The following is a 25,988-nucleotide window of genomic DNA, read 5'->3' on the forward strand; positions in this document are numbered from 1 at the left end:
GTAACTTATTTAAAGTCACACAGCTGATGAGGCCCCCAGATTTTGTCAGCTGATACCCTTGGGCCCAAAGTATCTTTAATTTCCAGCTCCTTGGTGGTCAAATACCTAGAGTCTGACAAGCTGTTCCAGGAGTGAATGCTTCTGTTGCTGTGATACCTTGGCTGTCGTGTCTGCTGGCAGCTTTCTGCACATACACTACCTTCCCTACCACTTCCACTCCTGGCCCCATTACCCAAAGACTTTTCACTTTCCCTTCTCATTGCTCATTGATTTATTAGCATAAGCCATTTTTAGCTCACTATTATAATAAATCTATTAATTCCTAGTGATTACAATCAGCATTAATTACATTTAACCTACAGTATCATACAGTGCATGGCTGGAGGGGAGACTCAGCTTTTTGACATGATGGCCCCTGAGACCTCTGGCAGCAGATGCCCATGGGCTCTAATATGTTGGGGTTACGGCAGTCATGTGCCTGTGCAAAGACTAGAGACGTGGTTTTTAAGTCTGACAGATGTGGGTTCAAATTGACCTCTCCATTTACTAGCCATGTGTGCTTACTTCTCTGAACCACAGTTTCCTGTCATTGGGAGATGAAGAGATGCCCCCTATGCTCATTCATCTCCCAGCCTCTTCCCAGGACATGATATGGGATGAGGAATCCCGTGTCAAATTATGTGTACTTCCTGTCCTGTTCTTTTAGCTATTTCAGATGAACACCTAGAAATATTTATTACATCCCTTACTCTGCACTTCCCCTTTATGTATGGAAATTAGGGAACTATGTCCATCCAGCACAGAGGGCAGCACTGCCCTTTAACATTTATTGCATCCCTACCAAATTCCTGGATAGGTGAAGAATCAGGCTGAAGTCCATGGAAGCCAAGAAGAGTTAGGCAAACTGTCATTTCAGATCCTCTTTTCTGTCTCTAACAAAGCTCTTTTTTTTTTTTGCATCATTAAGTACTCTTTCTTTGATCAGAGATGAGAAGCATTGGTTAATTCTAATTCCCTAGCATGGAGTGGGAGACTTTCAGAAATGCAAATGCTATCATTAGTGGCCATATTAAAAAAAGAGGCTCTCAAATCAATAATTAGTGCAGAGGTTAAAAGTATCAACAGCAACATTCTTGAGTTGGCTAACTGCCATTTGTTTTTGTTTTTACTTTATCAGTATTATTATTAACATTTACTGAGCACTTATACCAAGCCAGGTGGTTTACATAAATATTTAATTTAACTCTAACAATAGCCTGATGAGGCAGTTACTATTATTAACCCCATTTATAGATGAGGAAACAAATACTTAGAGAGGTTAAGTGGCCTGGCTAATTTCACAGTAGTTAAGACAACGGTGGGAGTGCGCTCCTGACCTAGACATCATGATAAGCACTCTTGTCTTTTCTCAGTGGAGAGGAATAAAAAGATGGCATCAGAACCAGCCCCTCCCTTTTTTAAAGCCTTATCCTTGAGTTGCAGAGGATAAGGATCAACAGAAGGAGACAAGAGGAGTGACAGGGAAGCCTTGGTTTTCAGAAGTGCTGCAAGAATTTAGAGAAGGAAGTGGCCAGGTGGGCTGGATGGGGGGAAAGCAGAGGGAGAGGTAGGTTCAAGAAAGGCTTCAAGGCAGTGGTGGGAGTTGAGCTGGCTCCTGGGAAGTGTGGGGTCTGATGGGTGCACTGGAGGCATCAGGACAAGTGGCTTGGGCTGGAACACAGGTATGACTGGGGTAGAAATGTAGATCGTTTATATGGGGAATAACACAAAAGGAACTTTTACTCAGTTAATAGTAGGAGTTGTGGTCGGTAGATAATTAGATACTGATGGGCTTTGAGTATCAAGCCTAAATTGTATATGTGATGAATCAGGACACACCTTAATAAAATTAGAGAGTGAATTTGATGGAAATTCTGCAACAGACCCAAGGGGAATGTTAAATATGCTCTCTCATTCTTCATATTGTTTTTTTTAGGTTTTCTTAAAATGATAGTTTGTGGAAGACTATGTTACAGGATGAGTACCGGCCTTGGCATGAGATGGTCTTAGATTTGAATTCAGCTTCATCGTTTATCAACTGAGGGACTGTGGACAGGGTGATAAAATAGTTCTGAGCCTCCGTTTCTTTGTCTATAAAATGGACATGATCATTGCAAGGTTATGAGGGTGAAATGAGGCAATATTTACAAATTGCTTGGGACAATTCTTGGCCATAATAGATACTCATCCAACAGTAGTTTATTAAATGAGAAGATACAGGAAAGCATAGTCCAGTGCCTGGAGTGCAGCAGATTCTCCATAGATAACATCTAGTTCACTGGTGTGTGTGCATGTGTATGTGTGTATGTATATACACACATATGTAATATCTATGAATTAATCTACCTAGCGAAACTTTGAAAAGACACATGTATCACATCTGAAATCAAAAACATTCCACATACAGGCCCTCTATGAACCCATGTATGTGCCTAACAAAACTTGTTTACTGTCTAGTATATTCCGACAGTTTTCTCCAGCCATTCCAGAGATGATGGATCATTGATTCTGAACCATCTTTGATTAGTGGGAACTTCTAACATGTCAAGTTTCTCTGCCCCCAGCCCCTCTTCCAACTGGTTAATGACCTTAAAAAGACCCTTAGCTGCACTACTGTGCCTTTAAAGGGTCTTCTATTTGAAGGCATCTTGGGATTCACACATTTGTGTATTAGGGCAATGTTCTGAGTGTGTTTGGGAAGTCAGCAGTTCCAGATAATATTGACAGCAGCCTTCTGGCCAAGGTTGACATTATCCAGGTCAGGCTTGCTCCATACTGGTCTTTCCCATATGTCATTTTGCTTTGCGTCACCACTTAAGTCAGTGACAAGATCATTAATATTGGTGTTCGCTAACCCCATTGACACACACGTATTCTGAAAAGGACACGTTACACTAAGGTGAACTTTAACTTCCATTATGAAACACTGTGGGGTTTTTAATAGAATGCTAACAAAAAATATGGTTAAGCAATTAAAAAAATAATAAAGCAAACCTGCTTAAATAGCTATAATCTCAGGAGCTCAAAATTATGCCTTTTGTCCTGGGAACATAAGCTCATGAGAACTAGAGAAAGTAACCTGTTAAGCTGGAGGATTTAAAATAGTCTAGGCATACTAGAAAAGTAGTTTGAGCATGACTTCCATGCTCCTTGCACATGGTTCACTTAGCAGAAGACAAGACTGGCTTTTCTCTCTCTTCAGTCCCACCATCCACTGCATCCTCAGCTCCAGGGTTGCTTCTGTGCATCTTCTACCAAATACAGAAAACAACAACAACAACCAAAAAAAACAATTTCTGCACAACTTGCTGGGTCTTAAAGAATCTCTGATCCCTCTGTTGCCTTTGGCACTCTTGGCATTTTATTTTCTCACAGTGCTGCCGGGCAGCAGGAGGTCATGGTTGCCCTTATGCGAGGCATTTGAAGCCCCAAAGAAATGACGTGACCAGTTCCTGATTGCAAACTGTTGTATTCACAGCAATGCTGGGCTAAGAACCCGGATTAGAACCTGGGACCCTGTGGCCTCCAACTGTTGCTCCTGTCTTCCTTGACAAATCTCCTCTCCTGCTAGGATGATTTGACTTTTACAGGATCTTGATTTCCATTTTAATAATCCCAAGACATCCCTTGACTCTGCAAAGGAATTAAATTTAAATACATAGGCTACATTTTATCTTGACATTTTCTTTAGAAGGCAGGAAAAAGATAAAAAAGGAAAACGGGGACCAGGTATTCATTCTTCCCATCATGAGAGCAAAATCCTTCTCTTTCGTTAGAATCATTTGCTCAGATTCTCTTGGGACAGGTGTAGGGCCAAGGGCTGCTCTGCAAGCCTCCAGGCTCTCTAGTTACCCTTGGAGACACCGGGAAAACTCTGCATCTAGTATTCTAAATCTCTGTGGGGAACGTACAGTGTCAGCATTAAGTGATATGGCTTAAAGATAGGCTTGTCAGTCTAATTGATCTTGAGTCATTGCCTTTCCTGTCAGAGCTGTCTGTCTCCTTACCCATAATCCTCATCACTTTGATAGCCCGCCAGGAATATGGGACTTGGCCCAGCCTTGCCTTCATCCAATAACATTATGAAATTGATACTGACACTTCCATTGGCACTAATTTCTCTAAGAGACTGGAGCCAGAGGACAAGTGGTTTAGCTTCATGGGAGTTAAGTTTTCCAAGTAGATCAAGATGGCCTAAGATTGATTGACCTGTACCCTGAGGAAGGGGGGAAGGAGGAGGGAACAGAGGGAGAAGAGGGAAAGGAAAATCAATGGCTGCATCATCATTATCATCAAGTGATATTTATTGACTGTCCAAGAAGGACAGTTTGAAGATACATGCCAGGTCCCTCCAAAGACTGCTTCAAAGGGAATTTAAAAAGTTAGGAGGGAAGCAAGTTGACTAGAGTGGTTCACTGCTCCACTTGTGGTATCGCCCCCTTGTGTCTGGAGTCTGAAACAGCAATTGATTCTACCCATGACCATCTTTTCTCCAACCTCTACTCCCATGCACAGGAGGCCCAAGGTACTTTTATTAGGGAGACTATATCATTTATCATCCAAACCAAAGGAGGCACTATTGATAAATATCCTGGAACAACAGGTATAAACAAGGACAGTCTTGGGAAAATCAGGATGTGTGGTACCCCTTTCAGTAATTAAGAACAAAGCATATCTGAGCTAAATGAGGAGATGCTGTCCCTTTGACAGGGTTTAATTCCTTACCTGAACCTCCTTTAGGTTAATGGATTCACCAGGAAATATGGTTTTGATGAGGAGGTACCGTGAAAATAAGAAGTTTTTATGAACTGGGAGGTTTAATAATATTACCTAATCTGGAAGTCAGTATAAGAATAACGCCTTAGGGTGGAATAGGGAGGGTGAGAGGGAGACACAAGAGGGAGGAGATATGGGGATATATGTATATGTATAGTTGACACACTTTGTTATAAAGCAGAAACTAACCATTGTAAAGCAATTATACTCCAATAAAGATGTTAAAAAATAAAAATTAAAATAAAATGAAGTAGTTTTGGCTAGGACTAGGATATGGAAATCTCTGTTTTCAGAATTCTGTTGCAATAGGATGTGACAGGTAATCACACAGAGGTGGGAGAATCTGACTAGTGAACTTAAGGTTTAGTCAACCGTGTCTTTTTTTTTTACTTCTTTTTATTGAGGTGTAGTTGATTTACAATATTGTGTTTACAATATTGTGTTCAGGTATACAGCAGAGTGATTCAGTTATATCTGTATCTATATCTATAGATAGGTAGATAGATAGATAGGTAGATTTATACACACACAACATATGTATTTTTTTCAGATTCTTTCCTTTTATAGGTTATTACAAGATATTAACTATAGCTCCCTGTGCTATACAGTAAATCCTTGTTGTTTATCTATTTAAAAAAAAAGAATAACGCCTTAAAAGTGATTGCAGGAAGTCACAAAGTTGAAGAGGAATGTGCGTTTTCAGATTAGATGGTTAGATCTTTGGATTCCTTTTCCTTTGTACCAATCTGGCTCATGTGTCCATCTTTAGAAAAATTAATGGCTAACTCACTACTACTAGAATCTCCCTCACCACCCCGTTTTGGGGTATTCGGTTTGAGTGTTTGATGTCCTTGATATATTATACTTTAGTACAGTATATACATTACCCACAGACATACTTTGGTGAGATGGAGAAGGGGTGAAATTGTAAAGAAATGTAGACCTTAAACACCTGTTTAATGACCAATAAACTAGTGTTGCTTTATGTGTGAGTTCATACGTATTCTTGCTCAGGAGTGCATCTGTGTGAGCACGCATGGGATTTCCAGCATGTTTATGAGGGTCTGGTGGGAAGCATGCATGTGACATCATTATCTTGCCCTGTGTGACTAAAGGGGCTTCTTAGAGAGTGTGGCACTCTGAGTGCTGGCCTGGCCAGCAGAGCCCTTGCAGGGGGCTGGAGGGCAGGTGTGTAAATGGGCACAGATACTACAGTATATAAAGCGTGCCATACAAGGGGGGCAATCACAGAGTTGATATGATGTTATTTTGATTGATTTTGGTGTTGTGTTTATACCTTCACATGCTGGAAATCGATGGATCCTTTGCACCTTCCCCAGTTCCTGTGGCAGCACTGCTTGAATGAAATGCTTATATCATATTTACGGCTTTGTGAAAGGGATGAGTGAGCCAAGAGATTAATAGGGGCCGCGAGGCCCTTGCTCAACTGCTGCCCAGGCATGTGGGGAGAAGAGGCAGTGGCCGAGGTTCAAGGTGCCTCGGAGGTGATGGTCGCCGCACTAGGGGAGAGAGTGTCTGTAGGGCAGGAGGGAAGGGGAGTCCTCTGGGGTGAGGCACTGACTGTTTGTGGGGATGAGGGTGATGGTCCTCAAAGCTAGAGCATTTGCGGGGCTGGGGATCTTCCTCTGGGCTGCCTTCCTTTCTCTCCTGCCCTGGTTTAGGGTCTCCTATGTGCCACCCCACTGCCCTGGTCACATCTGTAATGTGGTCCTCATCACCTGTGTCATGTCCCCTGGTCTATTGTGTGCCCCCGTTGTAGACCTGGGAGTCTCTTCTTGGCCAGGCGGCATCTTCTTTTCCCTCCCTAGTGCATGGCTCAGAGTCTGGCACAGACTGGGAAGGATGTGGGTGGGAAGGCCTGATTCAGAAGGTGTGGCATGAATCAGGAATTCAAATGTTAGGATTCTGGAACTAGCTTAGTGCTAGGATCCCTGGGAACTTGCCCCTGGAAGGTTAAATGCCCATGACGTGCGTTCCCAACTCAACCCAGAGCCTGAGGTTTCTCCAGTTTTATCACCATCCTTATAATGCCCTTTCATTCCTTATGCCCGCCCCTGCCATTCAGACCCAAGCTGAGAGGGAAACAGATGGGAGATTTGGTGGTGTGAGTTGAATTGTGTCCTGCAAAAAGATATATTGAAGTCTTAACTGGTACCTGCAAATGCGATCTTCTTCGGAAATAGAGTCTATGCAGATGTGATTACGACGTGTGTTAAGAGTAGGTGATACTGGAGTAGGGTGGCCTTATAAAAAGAGGAGAAGAAACGTGGAGACACACACACACAGAGAGACGAAGGCCACATGATGACAGAGGAGTGATCCATCGACAAGCCAAAGAATGCCCAAGGACTGCCAACCACCAACAGGAGTGAGGAAGGGGCAAGGATGGATTCTACCTAGAGTCTCAAGAGAGAGCATGGTCATGTTCAGGGACTTCTGGTCTCCAGAACTCTCAAAGAATACATTTCTGGTGTTTGAAGCCACCCAGATTTTGGTATTTTGTTACAGCAGCCCTAGGAAACTAAATGCACTCGGGGCGGCAGTGCTTACTGATGCCTGAGATAGCATGCAGACAACACATATTTTCTAACTGCCTGCTGTATTAAAAGCATTTTACTAGGACCTCAAAGAAGTTCAAGGACATACAGGAGAGAGTTCTTGATGTTTAGGAGTTTATGATCTAGAGACTTCAGGACCAGCCGAGGAGCTTGAGTTGGGATAAGCTAGGAAATGGGTCAGTGTTGACCCCAGGATAGTCTAACAACAGGACAGTTCAAATGTAGGGGTCAAACAGAGATATGACTTCCTCATAGTTTTCTAAGGACACAGTGTTTCTAATGAAAATCATAATACAGATGATCCCTGACTTAAAGGTTCAACCTTACGATTTTTCGATTTTACCTTCGACTTACGATTTTTCGATTTTACCGTGGTGCAAAAGCAATGTGCATTCAGTAGAAACCGTACTTTGAATTTTGATCTTTTCCCAGGCTAGCCACATTCGGTATGATACTCTCTCGTGATGCTGGGCAGCAGCAGTGAGCTGCAGCTCCCAGGCAGCTACGCGATCAGGAGGGTAAACAACCGATACACTTGGAACCATTCTGAACCCACGCAGCCATTCTGTTTTTCACTTTCAGTAAAATAGTCAATAAATTACATGAGATATTCAGCACTTCATTATAAAATAGATTTTGTGTTAGAGAATTTTGCCCAACTGTAGGCTAATGTAAATGTTCTGAGCCTGTTTAATGTAGGCTAGGCTAACCTATGATGTTCGGTGTATTAAATGCATTTTCAACTTATGATATTTTCAACTTATGATAGGTTTATTGGGGTGTAAGCTCATCATAATTCAAGAAAGAGCCATACCGGTCAATGGCATAACTAAGTTCCAAAGTAAAATTTCAAAGGACGGCTCAGTGACTTGTCCGTGGAGATATCCTTGCCAAGGATGCAGGGTGAAATGCTCCTATCATAGGACCCTGAGTCCCGGATGTACAGCCTTTTTGGAATTCCTGCCTTGCAGATAGCTGGGCCTGGGAGATGTGCCAACCAAGGTGGGCAGGTGCCAACCCCTGGTCCAGTAAGCAGTAGGTGAGAGGCCACAGAAGGGCCGGTGAGCACCAGCAATTTCCTATCATCTCTGCCTCTCTCCTTGCATCTCTCCCTGCATCTCTCCTTGCATCTCTGCAAGGGCAGGGAATATGGTCCCACAGTGAGAGGGTGCAAGGTTCAGGGCATGCACAACCCTCAGCAGGTCAGGAACTGTTGACCTCTGTGGGCACCAACAGAGAACCCTGGGTCCCCGTCTGGAGACCACAGAGAAACCTGGGCATGTCTTGACAGCCCTGTGTCTCTTCCAGTGACAACCACAAGAATCTGTGTTCTTTGGGATAGTTTCGCTGGACACTCACAGCGCTGACTTTGACCTTGTACTGCCTTTTGTGAGGCAGGGTCTCCTTTTGTCTGGGTTTCTTATGCTTCTCTTTCACGTGCGTTGGCCCTGTGGTTTCTAAGTCAGTCTCATGAGTTTCTAATTTTAGAAGAAGAGATTCACAGCTAAACTCATGAAATCTCTGATCTTCCACAAAGATCCATCTGGTGGGGAGTCCTCGCAGCTCCCAGAGACACCACTTTGGATCTTACTCCCTAGATGGAGAATTGCGATCCATGGCCACCCCTGACACTTCTAGAGGGATTAAGTTTGTTGTGAGCTCCAAAGAACACTGGATGGGGAGTCAGAAGAGCTGGGTTGAAGTCACAGCTTTCCCCTGAATGTGCGGTAGGTCATTTCAACAGCTCTGAGCTTCAGTTTCCTCATCTGTAAAATGGGCAATGTAGTCTCTATCTTGAGTATCCCATTGGGTTGCTGTGGTAATTGAGTCCATGGATAAGAAGGTGCCTTGGAGCAGTAAAATGTCACACAGATCCGAGGGTTTCCACTGCTATTAGATTATGGGGTTTAATGCACCAAATCATAAGATCCCCATTCTAAAAAGCTCTAGGGTCTGTAACTCTCATTTTCCTCACTAACTTGGGACTCCTAGGAGGCCTCAGACCTTTCCACTGAGCATTTTCTAGCAAAGGGAGAAATGTCTTTTTGTCTGATGTAAGGCAATGGGCTCTGTACCAAGCCCAGGGAGAGCTGTGTGTGAACACTCAGGGCTTGGGAATGAGTTTACAATCTCAGACTCGTCTGGAAGAAGCTGTTGGACTTTCACGGTTTCTCTCCAGTCTAAATTCAGGCCTCATTTCAGCGTCTTTGATTTAGGGGCATTGTAGTTCAAGTGTTTTCATTCTAGATCTCACTGATTTGAGGCCATATAATTATGTACCATAAGGTAGGTAGGGGAGTGATTGAGATTATGGTCTCTGGAGTCCAACAGCCAGCTACAACCACGACGCTGTCGCCTACTACCTGTGTGACTTTGGGCAAACTACTCAACCGCTCTGACTCTAATTATAGGACCCACTTCCCTGAGCCACTGTGAGCCTTGAATGAGAAAGAACAGTGCCCGCTGGTCAGTAAGTGCTCAGCAGACATCAGCTATTTTTACGGTGTTTTGTTTGAGCCTATGAGGCCATCACTCTGCAGAAGGAAGCAGGGTTTTCTATAGGTGGCACTATGCCATGGCATCACTCCACAGGTACTTAGAAATACCAGGCAAGGGGTTTCCTCCTGACATACCTTGGATAACTATTGCCCAGAAAGCAGTGTGGTGGGACCAGGCAACTGTGGGAAGCTTTTCTAGTGGGGAAGCCCCCCGTGAGCCAGTGCCTGTAAGGTCCCAAGTTTCTCCTGAAGAGTTTTGTCTCTACCTCTTCTAACTAGCCATGCCTCACTTTAATTTAAAGAACCTCACATTGAAACCATCCACAGGTCAACGGATGGGGTTTTAGATATTGTTTCCCACTTGTGAGCCAGGTCAAGTCAGAGGCATCTGGGCTTAGCCCGCAGGAATTTGGACTCTCATTCTCTTGGTCTTAGTGTTGAAATCAGATTATGCAATATAGGTAGGGGAGTGAAAAAAGTGACATGAGTGAGTGGGTGAAGGACATGGAGACATCGGTGATCCAACACGGCAACACCTAGTATAGCATGCTCAGCATGCCTTCATTCACACACAGTCCCCAAGACGATGGGGGAAATCTATGGATAATTCTTTAGAGGAAACAAATGCCTCTATTTTGGGGTAACACTGACTAGTACAGTGGCTAATGCTGAATTTAGAAAAGTTGAGATTTGAGCTATAATCCTTGGACAAAAACACCAGGGTACTGTACTCCAGTTGGCTTATACACGCAATCGGAAGGTGACTACTCACTTCCTGTTTGTGCCTGGGATGTTCTGAAATACTATCTGCATAAAGAGTGTTTGGAGAAAGCTGATGAGAATTGCCTTCCCTCCAGGCTGCATACTTCTACCTTCTCAGGCCCCTTGCTGCCTGCCACTCTGTCTATGAACTCCTGGTTGCCTCTACCAGCTACAACCTGGTGCATGGGTTGTGGGTCTAAAGTTCCCTGGAAATGTCATGAGCTGCCTCACTCAATGAAGCCAGTTCTCTTACAAATGAGTCTCAAGGGAATAAAGACTGGGCATGGAAAGGAGCTGTGACTGACCCATCATAACTTGTCCCAGTATCAGAAAAACAATGCTGGAGGGTCAGGGAGCATGATGCAGTGAAATGAGCCCAGACTTTGAAGTCAGATAGATGTGAGTCTGTCCACCATTTATTAACTGTGTGACCTTGGGCAAATGATGAAACCTTGAGCTTCAATTTCCTCCACTGTGTTACTGGGATAACAGGATCTATCACCAGGGTTGTTGTGATGATTAACCGAGATAAGGGAAATCAAGTATTCAGAGAGCCAGTCCTGCCTTCCCTTTCCTTAAATGTGTGTTCTCTGGCTGGTTGTTCGGTAGCATCATTTTCAGTCTCCAAGCAATACCTCCAAGCTATGAATGCTTCGAGGCATGAACAAAGCCTTTGGTTCCTGTAAGAGGCTGGGAGGGAATTGGAGCCAGAGAATAAAGCTTACCTTTTGGGAAAAGATTCAGGGAGGGGAGTGCAAAAGTGAGGAGGGCACGCCTTGTTGGGCAGCCTGCAGGACCTGGCGAGCCCCAGAGATCACAGTGGCAAAGACTGTCAGAAAGCTGGAAGAGGCAGAGAGGGGAGGGACCACAGGAGCTGGTCCAGGAACAGTTGGTGACTTGTCCCCAGGTATGCTCTTGGGCACAGCCTATGTTCATTTGGCCTCTGTCCCACCTCTGCCAATAAAAATTAAGAAGCTGATTTTCTTTTGTTTGCCTCTGAGGACTAAGCCCTTTTTATGAGACTGTAAATGGAATCCCTCTCTGAGCATGGCTGGATTTTTAATTGTGTTTGTTGTGCTTTCACTTATTTTGTTTTATGAGTTCCGGCTCTCAGATTTGTTGATGCAAAGCTCTCACCCACCAGGGACATGTCAATGTTTGATTTTTATCAGTAGGAAAAGGTTGAAGTTTTTAAAAAATCATTTTCTTAATCCAAAGGTTGGCTTGTTTGCTTCGTTCTGACACATTAAAAAACCATGAGACCCATCCAGGTTTGTTGTTTTCTTATACTTCCCAAGTCAGAGTGAGGTAGGGTGGAGTTTTTTTTCAACAAAGGAGGCCATGATCTGGCTCTTAGTGGAACTGTATTAGATTAGATTAGAGCTTAATTTTGGGACAGAGAGTTGGGAGTAGGCGTTTAAGATGAATCACATCATGGAGGACAATAAGCCCATCCTTTTCATAAGACACTTTTGTAGAGATTTGTTGAGGATGGTGTGAAGCATGCTCATTGTCTGAAGGAAAGGATTAAGGTAAAATTGTTAAACATGAGACGACTTCATTCCTGAATTAGTCAGCATGAACTGGGTTATGCTGATAGCAAACAGCACCCCTGCCAATCTCAGTGATTTAAAACAACAAAGCTGTATTTCTCACTTATGTGTACCAGGTGTTGGCTGGAGACCCCAGCTCTATGTGAGCCTCACTCAGGACTGCCTGGCACTCTGCCTCATGCTTCCACAATTGCCAAGGCAGGAAAAAGAAAATGTGGCAGATCACACGCTTTTAATTTTTTAAAAATTGAGATGTAATTGACATATGACATTACATTATTATATTAGTTTCAGGTGTACAACATAGTGATTCAATATTTGTGTGTATTGTGAAATGATAACATCCATCACCACACATAGTTACACATTTTTTTTCTTGTAATGAGAATTTTTAAGATGTACTCTCTTAGCAGCTTTCAAATACACGGTACAGTTTTATTAACTATGGTCTCCATGACGTACATTATATCCCCAGGACTTGTTTTTATTTGTTTGTTTTTTATGATTTCACATATAAGTGAGATCTTACAGTGTTTGTCTTTCTCTGATTTATTTCACTTAGCATAACGCCCCCAAGGTCCATTAATGTTGTTGCAAATGGCAGGATTTCCTCCTTTTAGTGGCTGAATAATATTCCATTTGATATACATATCAAATTGGTTGATATATACCACTTCCATTTGGTATATATATACCACAGCTTTATCCATTCGTCAATGGACACTTAGGCTGTTTCCATGTCTGCTCTATTGTAAATAATGGTACTGTGTACGTGAGGGTGCAGATATCTCTTTGACATAGTATTTTCATTGCCTATGGATATGCAGTAGTCCCCCCCTTATCCATGGGGGATACATTCCAAGATCCCCAGTGGATGCCTGAAACTGAAGAAAGTACCAAACCTTATGTATACTATGTTTTTTTCCTATACATCCATTCCTATGATAAAGTTTAACTTACAAATTTGGTGCATTGATAATAAAATAGAACAATTATAATAATATACTGTAATAAAAGTTATATGAGTGTGGTTTCTCTCTCTCAAAGTCTCTTATTATACAAATTGAATGCCTTTTCCATCTTAACTGAGTATTTACCGTGCACTGTGGTAGTAACTTTTGCAGTCTGAGGTGCAACAGCAAAACTAGCATGAATTTCTTTTTCCTTCTTCACTGTTTTACCGATAGAAGCTTGGTTCTTACTGTAGATCTTAGCAACCTCAGTGTATGATTTTTTTCTTTCTTTACTAAGTCGAGAACTTTCACCTTTTCAATTAAAGGAAGCACTTTACAGCTTCTCTTTGGCATATCTGAATTGCCAGCATTTCTACTCTTGCATTAGGGCCCATTATTAAGTAAAAGCAAGGTTACTTGGACTCAAGCACTGTGATACCATGACAGTCGATCTTTTAACCCAGCGGCTACTAAGTGACTAATGGGTGGGATGTGCTGGACAAGAGGTGATTTATGTCCAGGATGGGATGGAGAGGGACAGTGTGAGATTTCATCACACTACTCAGATTGGTGCACAACCTAAAAGTTATGAATTATTCATTTCTGAAATTTTCCATTTACTATTCAGACCACGGTTGACCACCAGTGACTGAAACTACGGAAAGCAAAACTGTGGATAATGGGGGGACTCCTGTATTCTCTGAAATGGAATTGCTGGAATATATGGTAGTTCTATTTTTTAATTTTTTGAGGAGCCTCCATATTTTTTTCCTGCAGTGGTTGCACCATTTACAATCCGAACAACACTGCACAGGGGTTCCCTTTTCTCCATGTCCTCACTAGCATGTGTTATTGCTTGCCTTTTTGATGCTAACCATTCTAACAGGTGTGAGGTGATACGTTATCAACACACGAGACCTTCAAGCTTCCATGGGGAAGCGATACAGATCACTTCTGCTCATTTTCATTAGCCAGAGAAAGTGATAGGGCACCGCCTCACCTCAAGGAGTGCAGAAAACTGCCTTCCTACCAGGTGCCTGGAAATACTTGGTGAACAGCAGTCATGATGACCACAATTTCTAAAAGGGTTTTCTGAATTGCTCGGTGAGATTGCCACCTCTCCACGCCCCACTTTGGAAAGAAGTACAAGGATAAATGAAGGAATATAGAAATGGATGGATTCTGGCTCCAGGATTTTACAATCTAGCCATAAATATTGGCCTTGACTGCCCAAAGTTATCTTATATGGGTTGGTTCAGCCTGGAAAATATTTGGTGATCTATTCCTAGGTGACTTGATTCAGATGTGATGTTTTGGCTTCTTTAATGGGCTCATGTGTTCACACCGAGTTCTGGCTATTTATAAAAAATACTAGGTGTCAGCCATCCTATTGAGAAATAGGGTAGTTTGGTGGGAAGAGGAAGAACTTTGGAGATGAACATAGGTTCAGATACAGGCTCCGTCACTTCCTGGCTGAGTGATTTTTGGGCCTTTCACTGTTGTGGCCTCTCCTGTTGTGGAGCACAGGCTCCGGACGCGCAGGCTCAGTGGCCGTGGCTCACGGGCCCAGCCGCTCCGCGGCATGTGGGATCTTCCCGGACCGGGGCACGAACCCGTGTCCCCTGCATCGGCAGGCGGACTCTCAACCACTGCGCCACTGGGGAAGCCCTGGCTGAGTGATTTTTGAAAAACCAAACTTATTTGAGTTTTCCAGTTGATTGCATGGGGATAAAAGTATTTTTTGGAGGATCAAATGAGAACAAAATGCCCAGCAATATTTCTGGTATATAGTAGGTGTTTAATAAAAGTTGGTTTATTTTTCCTCCCTTTCCCTTTCGTTGTAACCACATCCTTGGGACTCCAAGTCATTCCTTTGGAAATTGGAGACTTCCACTTCCACACATTGCCTGGGCAAATGCCAGAGTGTAGAGTCAATGACTGGGTGTTCTTGGGGCCAAATGTCTGAGAATTGTTAATGCTTTGTAAGTTAGGGTGTTCGTGGAACAGAAGGGGATTTAGGTGACAAGGGTAAGAAACACTGGAGAGATGATTCTAAGGAGGTTCTTCCTCAGATCTGAAAGAGGCAGTGAGTGTTTCTGTGGTCATGCATTACCAGGGAGGCTGCTGCTCTTTCCTCTTTCATTGTATGCAATGCACTCCTTTCCTCCTCCCCTCCCCTTTTGTACTGTGGACCCTGAGTCTCCAGAGGCTTCTGAGGATGCCATGTCCCTGCAGGCCTTGTGGTGGCTTGCAACCCCCAGCTTCCCTGCGATGGGGGCCCTGCCCACCTGAGTCAGAGCTCACTGTACTGTAGTGAAATTCCACCTGTGTTCCCATGAGAGACCTTTGCTTTCTGGGGGAAATTGAGCCCTACGCTGAATCAACCACTTATGAAAATCCGAGCCATCCCTGGCTCTGCTCCCTTATTTTTTCCTATAGAAGGAGCAGGGAGGGAAAGAGAGACTCTGGAAAGACAGTTTGGACCATCCTGCTGGGCAGGACACCTGTCGGGGCCATCAAGCTGTCTCTAATTATCTAATGGTTCTATTATGGTGTGATTGAGGGAACAAAACCCACCATAGGTCTGAAGGGAAAAAAAGCCACCTATTTGGGAAGAGAATCATGTGATGGGAGTGTCTGAGCAGACCTGTCTTCCCTCAGGTCTCTCTCAAAAGCTTGAACTTACCAGAAGGGCTATAAACCCGTTTCCTTCTTTTTGTTTATTAGTGCTGCATACCAAAATAAATGTGCAATTAGGAATGGATTAGTGACAGCAGAGAGGCCCATCACAGATAACTAGACGTGTGTGTGTGTTGAGAGCTCAGAAGACAGCAAGCTTGACTCCTCCTGACCTGCCTTAGGGCTCAGAAAATAGAAGAGAGCTCCCCACACAGCTGAGATGTCCCCTGAATTACTTGTCCCTTCTTTGTATCTTAATAAATTCTTTTCTGTGGATATTCAGGTGAGAAGAAATGCTTCCTTTCCCAGAGGGACCACAGGTCTGTGGGTTTCCCCCTGAGGCAAGGGACAGGAGAATCAGCCAGACTTGGGAAGGGAAATTGATTCTTGGAGTGGATGCTGGTTGCACATAAAGGTATAAAGGTATAAAGATAAAGAAGTTACCTTTCCAGAGCATGATACATAGGAAGCACTCAATGATAAAAATGATGATGATGGTGATGGTGATTTCTCTAGCTCTTCAACCCACTATAATATGATATTTTCCTCTACTGTTCTATGGAAACTGTTCTCATTAAAGCCGCCTTCTTATTGTCAAACGCAGTGGCCTGATTTCATTCTTCATCTTACTTGGCCTCTGTATATGATACTCTTCAGCTTCCAGAAGTTCTCCTACTTTGACTTCTAAGACAACAGCCTTCTCTGGCCATTTCTTCTCATTCTCCTTTTTCAGCTCCCCTTTCTCCATCTGCATTTTAAGTAGTGGGTCCTCCAGGGCTCCTTAGTCTGCTTTATTCTTTTATTTCTGTTGGGTCTTTGTGGGCCTCCCCATCCATCCTCTCCATGGCTTGGGAGACTATAGAAGGACACTTCTACCCATGGCTCTTTCCCCAGCCCTTTTCAGATTCCAGAATAAATAATGTCGAGAAAGCTGACACTGTTTTAAAGCACAGGCTTTTGGACCATTTTGTTGCTCACTCGCTTTGTCCATTGACTTGATGAAAGCAGATTCGAATGTCCAATGTTCTGTCTTCTCCAAACTCCTCCTGATTTGGTGTCCTTCCTCCATGTTGCTGTAACAACCCATGTCCTGTAATTCTGAGAACAGAAAAGGCCAGTGTGTCGGGGGCCTTCTGTTGTTTGGTCTTTTGGGAACTGGATCCCTGACTCCCGTTTCCTTTTTTGCCCCTTTGTTTTGCTGAACCTTCCACTTCACGTGACTTCCTAAGAAAGGGTGAGGTAAAATTTTACATGTCTGCAAATATGTCCCTTTTGCCCTTTCTATGGGTGTATACATTTTTAGGTATAGAATTCTAGGTTGAAAATTTGTCCATCAGAATTTTGAAGGAATTTGCTCAGTTACAGTAACAGTATTAGGTTTTTATGGAGAATTAGGCTGTCTTTCTGATTCCTGTTCCTTTTGAAATATGACCTGTCCCATCCTCCTGGAAGCTCTTAGCATCTTCTCTTTATCCTCATGGTTCTGGCATTTCATAACTTTGTGTCTTGATGTGTGTGTGTGTGTGTGTGTGTGTGTGTACGTACCCACGTGCATGCATGTGCATGCATGCATGCTCTTGTGTATGTGTTAATTGTTCTGGGAACTGCGTAGATAATATTTTAGGCAAATTTTTCCATATTTTTTTATCTTGGCCTTTCAGTCTTTCTCTTTCTGTCCCTCTCCCTCTGTCTCTCTCTTTCTCTCTCCTTTTAATCAGATGTTGGATCTCTAGATCGAGTCTTTAATTTTCATATCTTTTCTTTCCTATTTACCACCTTTTTCCTTTTTGTTTGACTTTCTGGGACATTTTCTTGACTTATCTTCCATTCTTCTATGACTTTCAAATTTTGATGATCACAATTCTCAAGGATTCTTTCCTGCCTTCTAATTGGTCATTTTAAAGTATCATCTTGTTTTCTGGATGCAATGTCTTCATTTATCTTTCTGAAGATTTTTTTTGAAAAGTCTTCTGCTCCCTGAATTGCCTCTGCTTCCTGCAGGTCCCTGATTGTGTGTCTTGTGCCCCTCTTTCATGCTGAAGCTTTGCTGAAGTGTCTGGTGATCCTGGACTGTTTCTTCGTATTTAGGAACTGAACACTAGAAAGCTAATAAGATCCTGCTTTGTGTGCACGGTGGAGCTTGTCAACTGTCCCGCTTCACTAAGGCATGATTGCCATGTAAGCTCGACTTCCTTGGGAGACCCTCACATGTCACTCTCCAGAAGTCCATTTTAAGGCATTTAGTTTCTCCAGAGAAGCATTCTCTAATCTCCTCTGGGGTGGTGGTATTTGAGGCAAGACCAAGGGTGAGGTGGCTGGGTAAGCAGTGTTGTTCCTGGTTTCTGTTGTTTTATTTATTATTTTTAAAATATTTATTTATTTATTTGGCTGCGTCAGCTCTTAGTTGCGGCATGCGGGATCTTCACTGCAGCATGCGGGATCTTTCGTTGCATTGCTCAGGCTCTTCCTTGTGGCACGTGGGCCTCTCTAGTCGCGGCAAGCGGGCACCAGAGCACATGGGCTCAGTAGTTGTGGCACATGGGCTCTAGAGTGCGTGGGCTTAGTTGCCCCACAGCATGTGGGATCTTAGTTCCCTGACTAGGGATCGATCCCACGTCCCCTGTGTTGGAAGGAGGATTCTTAACCACTGGACAACCAGGGAAGTCCCGTTTCTGTTGTTTTAGGAGCAAGAAGAAGGAGCTCTGCCTCGTGCTTCACCCCAGCCCTCTCCTGAACGTTTCAGGTTCAATTTCTCTGGGATGAAACCACTAGACTCTGATGGATGTGGGGGGAGGTGATGGCCGGGGTGACTTGTTCCAGCCCCGAGCCTCACTGCAGCCTTCCTTGGTCCCCTGACCCTTCAAGTACTGGGTCTCCCCAGCAGAACTGACTTCCTGTCATGATTCCCTGCCGCAGACCTGGTGGTCCTTTCTTCCCTATCTTCTTCCTCTCTGTAAGCGAGCTTTTCGTCCTTTGGTTTCTCATCTTCCAAAACGTTGTTGAAATATCTCATTTCCTCTTGTCTCCCCTCTTCCTCTTTGTGCACCAATATTTCTTTAATTCCTTTGTATGTTAATAGCATTTGGGGTGAGCAGGCTAAAGACCAGTGTTCAGCATTCCATGTTTAACTGGAAATCACTGTGAAGTGTTTCAGAAAAGTTTACAGGGTATTTTCGAGGACTGGCCTCTTTTTGCAAGGCACGTGATGCCTGCGAGTATTTGGGCAACCCCTTACTGCTACTTTTTTCACATGGTCTCCAAGCACAGTCAGACATTTGTCGTGGATTGAAATAAGCCTGTCTGTGCTAACGGAGTGGAATTCAGGGTCCTCAGTTTGCATTTACCCATCCTCCATTTAGTTCTGCCTCATTGGCACTTCACCTTGCTATTTGATGGGAAATATTCTCCCCATAAACTTCAGTAAGATGTAAGTGGATTTCTGTAGTGGGAATATTGTTCAAAAGCTGCAAAACCAAACCACAGCAGGTGCTTTGTCTTGGGACCATGTGTCTTGCAAAGCAGCCATTTAAAATGCCACTTGTAGAAAGCCACAAACAGTCACAGCTAATTCACTTTACAGGAGTGTTATTTGTACTTGTGGGAGAATCACACCACCAAGAATCATTTCTCTACCAAGACAGCAGCATTAATCATCTTTCTCAACTTGTGTTCGCAAATCACCTTATTTACTGGTTTTCTTCTTGGGGTTAGAATATGGTGGCGTTAGAGTTGGTGAAGATGCAAATGGTGTTCTCTGAAGCCATTGGGGCAAATATGGAACTTTCAAGAGTGGGTCAGCTAGCCCAGCTGTCTGTAGGCTAATAGTATTGCAGCCTGAGTGCTGTCGCTTGTGGAAGCTGGCCGGAGTTAGATCCAAGCCCACATTGGGCTTGCCTGTCTGTGGGCTGGGGAGGGTTGATAGCAGAATCCAGGGAAAGTTACTTCATACTCCTGTGGGCATCTGATGGCCACTCTGAAAAGTTTCTCAGCCTCCAAGGTCCTAAAGAGAGGCTCCAGATCTTAGCTGGACTTGGGACTCACAAGGGAGCTTTTAAATCCTGATGCCCAGGTTGCATCCCCAGACCAACTGAATCAGAATCTTTGAGGGTGGGACCCAGCATCAGTAGTTTTGAAAGCTCTTGAAGAGACAAGGGACAGGCTGCATACTACCGCTAGGTCATTTTTTAAATCCTGTTGTTATATAAGCAAAGAAACTTATTTGAACTTTTAATTATTTTGAACTAACTTGGATTTGGGGAAAGTGGGAATGCTTCATATCATAATCATTTAGATTCACTCTTATTTTGCAGCTGTTTCCATGGTGTGATGAGGTAGATTTTTCTCCCTCTCGTGAAAGAGAATTAAGGGGTTATTCTCAATTCAGAATCCAGAGAATTCAGGGAATACTCTTCCAGTGGATTTTGCTCCTATGGAAAATGTGGTGGGAAAAAGAGTGAAAAGGTCTGTGGGCAGGGCTGGGCACTGGCTGGATGTGAGTTCACCGGGGTCCTGTGTCTCTCCTGGTGTGTGCAGGCCCTGTGGCTGTCATCAGTGGCGAGGAGGACTCAGCCAGCCCACTGCATCACATCAACCATGGCATCACCACGCCCTCGTCCCTGGATGCCGGGCCGGACACAGTGGTCATCGGCATGACTCGCATCCCGGTCATTGAGAACCCCCAGTACTTCCGTCAGGGACACAACTGCCACAAGCCAGACACATGTGAGTACCACAGTAGAATGTTGTCCCTTCTGGGGAGGGAGGGTGGCATGGCGATAGACCACGTAGCTGGGGTTCTGGAACCTTCTGGGGTGACCTACCACCTGCTAACCTCCCACTCTCTAAGAGACCCTCCCTCTTTGCTTCAAAACTTGAAGAATAGCCTGGGTGAGGGGACACCACTGGGACAGAGTCCCCCTGGGCAGAGCGGGCTCGGGGCGGGGCGGGGAGCAGCCTGGAGGCAGGAGGCCCAGCCCCACCTGGAGATGTGTTCCCAGTAAGGCAGGGGGCACAGACATGGCTGGTTGTACCTGTGCACCTGGCCTGTGTATTCAGGAAATGTACCCTGACTCTGTCCAGACAACAGCCCCTGAGGTCGTCAGACCCGCTGCCCCAGCCTCCACTAGAGGGGAAGGGAGTAAGGGGCGGTGAGGACCTTTCGAATGGAAACCTCTCTCTAGCTGCCCCTCCAGTGCCCCGAAGTGCACGTTCTGAGAATCAAATCATGGCCCCGGTGCTAGGACCCTTCCCCTCCCCGCTACAGATGTCTCCTTCAGATCAGAGGGCTCAGGGCACCTGCTTCCTTATCTCTCTTCCCTCCTGGTGGTTCAGCCCCTCCCTTTGTATTTCTGCTGAGTCTGCTAGGGCCTCTCCCCGTTCCTGGTGCCTCCGTGGCTTGGCCCTCCATCCAGCAGCTGTTTCCCTTGCTGTGTCCCCAGGCTCAATCTAGGCTCAGCGACTACAGTGCACACCCCTCCCCTCCCACGGCTTCTGCTCCCAAGAAACGGTCAGCTATGTCAGGAGAGGGAACAGAGACACCTGGAGAGTGCCTTAGAGCTAGAAGGGACAGAAGGGATGGGGTAGGTTAAGGCCTCATCTACAGACAGGAAACCCGAGGCTCTGGGAGGCTGAGTCCCCCTTCCCTGCCCGGGGGCTTCTGCCAATCTGTTCTCTTTGTCTGGTCAGCTGGTCCCAGGTCAGCCTAGGAAGAAATGCCTCTGGTCTTGCTCTCCCTGCTGGCGGAGCTCTATACTTGGGCTACACTCTTTGTAGCTCACAGAACTCTTGCTGCCCCCTCTCGTCCATCTTATAGCAGAGTGGGCATCCAGCCACCCTGTCCACCTTCGCTTCTGTGTTTCTGCCTCTGTTTTTAGTGAGAGGATCGCCACAGTGGGAGGGACTGGGCTAGAATCAGGGTAGGGTAAGGTCATCATTTGCCTCCCAACCTTGATGTCCTCCAGAATCTGTCTCAGGGCTTATCAGACTCCCCCATCAGTACCAGTTAGAGGAAGGGTACTTGGGTTCTGGACCAGGGCTGGGCAAGGGAAGAAAGATACCTGCATTTCAGATAAACAGTGGGGAAGGCAGTGCCAAGAATGGTTCTACTCTGGCTAAAGCTCTCACCTCAGATCAGGGTCATCCTGGACTGACCTCGGTGAGGCTGGGAGGAAAGCCCTTCTGGGATGGTAGCATGGGTCCAAGCTCGGTCCAGGGTTGGCGCTGCTGAGCTTTCTAGAGTGCTATTGGTATTTGAATAGAGGCTTGGCATTGCTGTTGAATATACAACTGATTCTCGTTATTCCAAGTATTCTGTAAAGTCACTTTGACCACTAAATTAGCGAACACTGGACCATTGTTCCTCGGGGGAATCCAGGGTTAGGTTCATGCAAGCCTCTGGTCATAACACTTTTATCAGCTGATCGAGATGTAACCTGTATTATGTGTGCTTCTGTTTAAAGACACCTTAATACATACTGTTGGTTCCTTAGCATTGAACTTATAGTGGCCAACAGCACTATGACTCATGCCTGAACAAAGCTTATCACACACACCTCTTTTCTCCATAAGGCACATCGCAGCCTTCTCACTCATAGGAACACTAGACAGAGCTTCAGCACTATGCTTGCGGCCGCTTTAAACTGAGATCTCACCCACGAAAAGCACAAATATGCAAAGAAGGTGGCATTGGATAGACCACGAGAAGGGCACTTGTTTACAGTATGAGAGCTGAAACGAGAAAGCAGAGCATGGCTTTTTAACCTCAGCTGGGAATGTGCATGTGGGGTGACTCAAATTTGTCACCACTTCTCGGATGTTTGTGAATGACTGTGAAAGCGCTGTGTGTGTGTGTGTTCTGGGGTTGCACATAAATTGTAGCGAGTAGGTGAATTCTTAAAGACAGAATCCGGGAAAAATGAGGATGGGCTTTGTTCCCTGTAGTGGAAACTCTGGGCCCTGGGGTAGAGTAGGGTCCCATGGGCTCCTGATACCAGGTGGTGGCATAGTTTCCAGATGGGGCGAATCTGGCATGTGGGGAGGAAGATCCCTCTGGGCCATCAGAATAAGTGGGCACCGTGGAGAGACCGGTGGGTTCTGAGTGTCCTTTGATGTCAGGACCCAGCTCCCAGCCAAGGAGCTGTTGCCCTGGGAAACGGTGCAGAGGAGAAGCGTCTCCACAGCTCCTTGTGTTTGTGACTCAAAGCAGGCGGCCTTTCTACGTCCAGACAGCACTTCTGTGTACACAGGAAGGGATCGGTGGAGACAGAGAGGAAGCAGGTTTAGTGACAAGACTTGAGGGAGGAGGGAACAAACAAGACCTCATCAGAGCAGAATCCCTGGATGAATCCAGCTTATCCAAACCCTCTGATATTAGGGAAGATACCCTTTTCAGGGAAGCGGTACGTTTTGTCCTCTCAGTAGACAGCGGGTGGCTCTTAATTGTTTTCAGAAAACGTGTGGCAAGGACAAACAACGTGCAGGAGCCTTGTAACCGGATTTGGCTAATCCGCCCTCTTTGAATCCATGACTGACTCACACAGTCCTGGAAGGGAGCGCCTGGCCCTCTCCTCGCTGAGATTTACCGGCTGGGAAGCAGCAGGTCTCTGATTACAAAGGCTTCATCAGTCAAGGGAAGGGACTCCAAGACACATCCCCATGTGCGATGAAACACTATCATAAATAATTAAAACCACATGCGCCTTGGCGGATAAATAAGCAGTGAACGTTTATGCTGCTGCAGACGGGGCTGGGGTCACTCCTTTGGTGGGGGATGGCAAGAAGCAGGGGATTAAGGGTGGAGAAATGCTCATATCTTGGGGCCCCGGGGTGGGGGGTCTCCCATCTGAGTCCCTTCACTCGTCCCATTTAACAATGCGGACTGTGGGAAGTAGTCGCAGGGACATAGCTACCTGACTTTAGGCCTCATTTCCGCCAGTCCTCCGGTGATGGATTTAGCACAGAAGTGCTTTTCTTTCTTTACACACGTGTTTATCATAATGGTGGGACCTTTCTGGCTGGAGTGATTAAGACGCTGCTCCTCTCCTGGCCTCTCACTTTCTCTCTGTCTTCAGTGTGGTCCATAACAGTTTTCATAGTGTGTCAGGGCTGTGAGGATGTTGAGAGCTCACCTAGTACCATCCGTTACCAGGTGCTTGCAGCCCCTCACCTGTGTTCCCGAGTCCTCTGCGTTTGGCATTGTCTTTATCCTAAATTTATTCGGCCTTTCCAGGGGTTCTGGAAGAGCTGAATAAAGATGCTGCTCTTCGGGGTTGGATATAGAATCTGCAGTCTAGCGAGGCCGCCCTCATTATTTATTTAAAGCTCCCTGATGCTCGAAAGCATCAGGAAACCGGTACAGCCCTCCATGTCACACAGCCAATTTGAGGCTAGGTCCTTCTGAATGAGACAGCAAGGCCCGGTCTAGGTGGGTCACTGGGGAGAAGTTTCAAGCTATTTGTAGCAACGTTGGGTACTAGGTGACTTTTGTCCCCCTTGTGACTGCTCTGGCCTGCAGCTGTGGTGCCTGTGCTGGGCTGGACTGCAGGCGGCTGTGTTAGGAGTCATGCTTTGGCTTTTGCCCGTTGCTCGGTTGGAAGGCTCCTTGGCTCTCTGTTCAAGGCCCTGGGGTTCTCTGTTCATCCCCTTTTCCCAAACCCATTTTCAGAGGACAACTTGCCTCTTGGTTGAGAGAGCAGAGGCCAGCTGGGGGTGCTAAGCCGTGTCACACTCCCCTCCTGCCCTCTGTCCCCAGGCCAGGCTGTCTGCCTTTATTCTCAGGTTGTTTCTGTCTCAGAGGGTACGGTGCCCCATCTTCCTGGGGTTAGCATTCCCAGCTCTCCACCCCTCCCTTTGACCTCTCCCCTCCTGGTGGGCCTGTAGTCAGGGACTCTCCCTGACCCTGGCCAGCCATCCTTTGCTTTCACCTCCCCTTTCAGACACTGTCCCCTTCCACTCAGCGCTATACCTCTTCACGTTCCCTGTCTCGTAGCTCTGTTTCCCCAGGAGCCCCTGAGTTCTCTTGGTAAAACTTGAGCATATTCCTTTGGGTCCCTCCTCTTCGTTAGCATCTGAGTCATTCACTCAGTGCTGATTTTTCTCCCTTTCATCTATTCAATAAATATTCATTGAGGGTTTGTGTCAGGCCTTCTTTTCAGCTTTGGAAACAATGGGGAACAAGGCATGCATGGTCCCTACCCTCAGAGGCTTACTGCCACCGGGGCTGATCTCCAAGTTGCAGGATGGGACCCTCTGCCCCCTTGGGGCCACTCCCGGGGCCTCGTGTCAGTCACCTTGCTCCTTTCTGCTGCTGATGCACCAGCCTCTACCCCTAGTCACTTCTTTCCAGGTCTCCCTCCAAGCTCACACCTCCGACTGTTACCACAGTGTAATTCCCGCTTGAAATGCCCATCTCCCTCCCCGCATCCCCTCACTCCCTTTTCTTCCTTCCTGTACCTACTCGTCACTGGGCATCTGGCTCACTTCCAACCACCTGTGAGTTCTTCCTAGGCCCATTCTATTGCAAAGTGACCTTTCCCTCCTGGGAACCCACGGCTTAGAGGAAAAGCCATGCACAGTAGTCTTGCATGATTTTGAGTAAAATCTTAGGTCGTCCTGTCCCTTCTCAAAGATGTGGGTCCTGTTTCCCAAACCTGACTTTGAACTTATTCCAGGAAGTAGCTCTTAAGTGTCACCAGTCTTTTTTTTTTTAATTTTTCCTTTATTTATTTACTTATTTATTTTTATTTCTGGCTGCATCTGGTCTTAGTTGCAGCACGTGGGATCTCTCATTGCGGTGCGCGGGCTTTTCTCTAGTTGCAGAGCACAGGCTTCTCTCTAGTTGTGGCGTGCAGGTTTTTTCTTCTCTCGTTGAGGCACGTGAGCTCAGTAGTTGTGGCGCTCGGGCTTAGTTGCCCCGCGACATTTGGGATCTTAGTTCCCTGACCAGGGATCGAACCTGCATCCCCTGCGTTGAAAGGCAGATTCTTTACCACTGGACCACCAGGGAAGTCCCCTGTGTTACCAGTCTCCATTGTCTGTGGAAGCACAGCATGGGACTAGGGTTGGAGAAGATGCCAACCAACCGTGTGTCAGATGATGCTTGGTGAGTGTGTCTTCATTCCAGGCGCAGGCTCTCGAGAGATGTCACAGACT

At 45.6% G+C, this 25,988-nt stretch overlaps 1 protein-coding gene across 6 annotated transcripts in view; it reads left to right on the plus strand.

Annotated features, from left to right (window-relative positions):
- Positions 1–25,988, plus strand: part of NTRK3 (neurotrophic receptor tyrosine kinase 3) — a gene marked incomplete at its 3' end in the record, with an annotated part of 369,901 nt that overhangs the window by 205,551 nt on the left and 138,362 nt on the right. For all 6 annotated transcript variants that reach the window (XM_082619630.1, XM_082619631.1, XM_082619632.1 and 3 more), the window contains one exon: positions 20,373–20,561. In XM_082619630.1, coding sequence (XP_082475756.1) covers positions 20,373–20,561 — 189 coding nt within the window. The remainder of the gene's footprint in view (positions 1–20,372; positions 20,562–25,988) is intronic.

Source organism: Mesoplodon mirus (genome assembly GCF_964341445.2).
Source record: "Mesoplodon mirus genome assembly, chromosome: 4".
Classification (NCBI taxonomy): Eukaryota; Metazoa; Chordata; class Mammalia; order Artiodactyla; family Ziphiidae; genus Mesoplodon; species Mesoplodon mirus.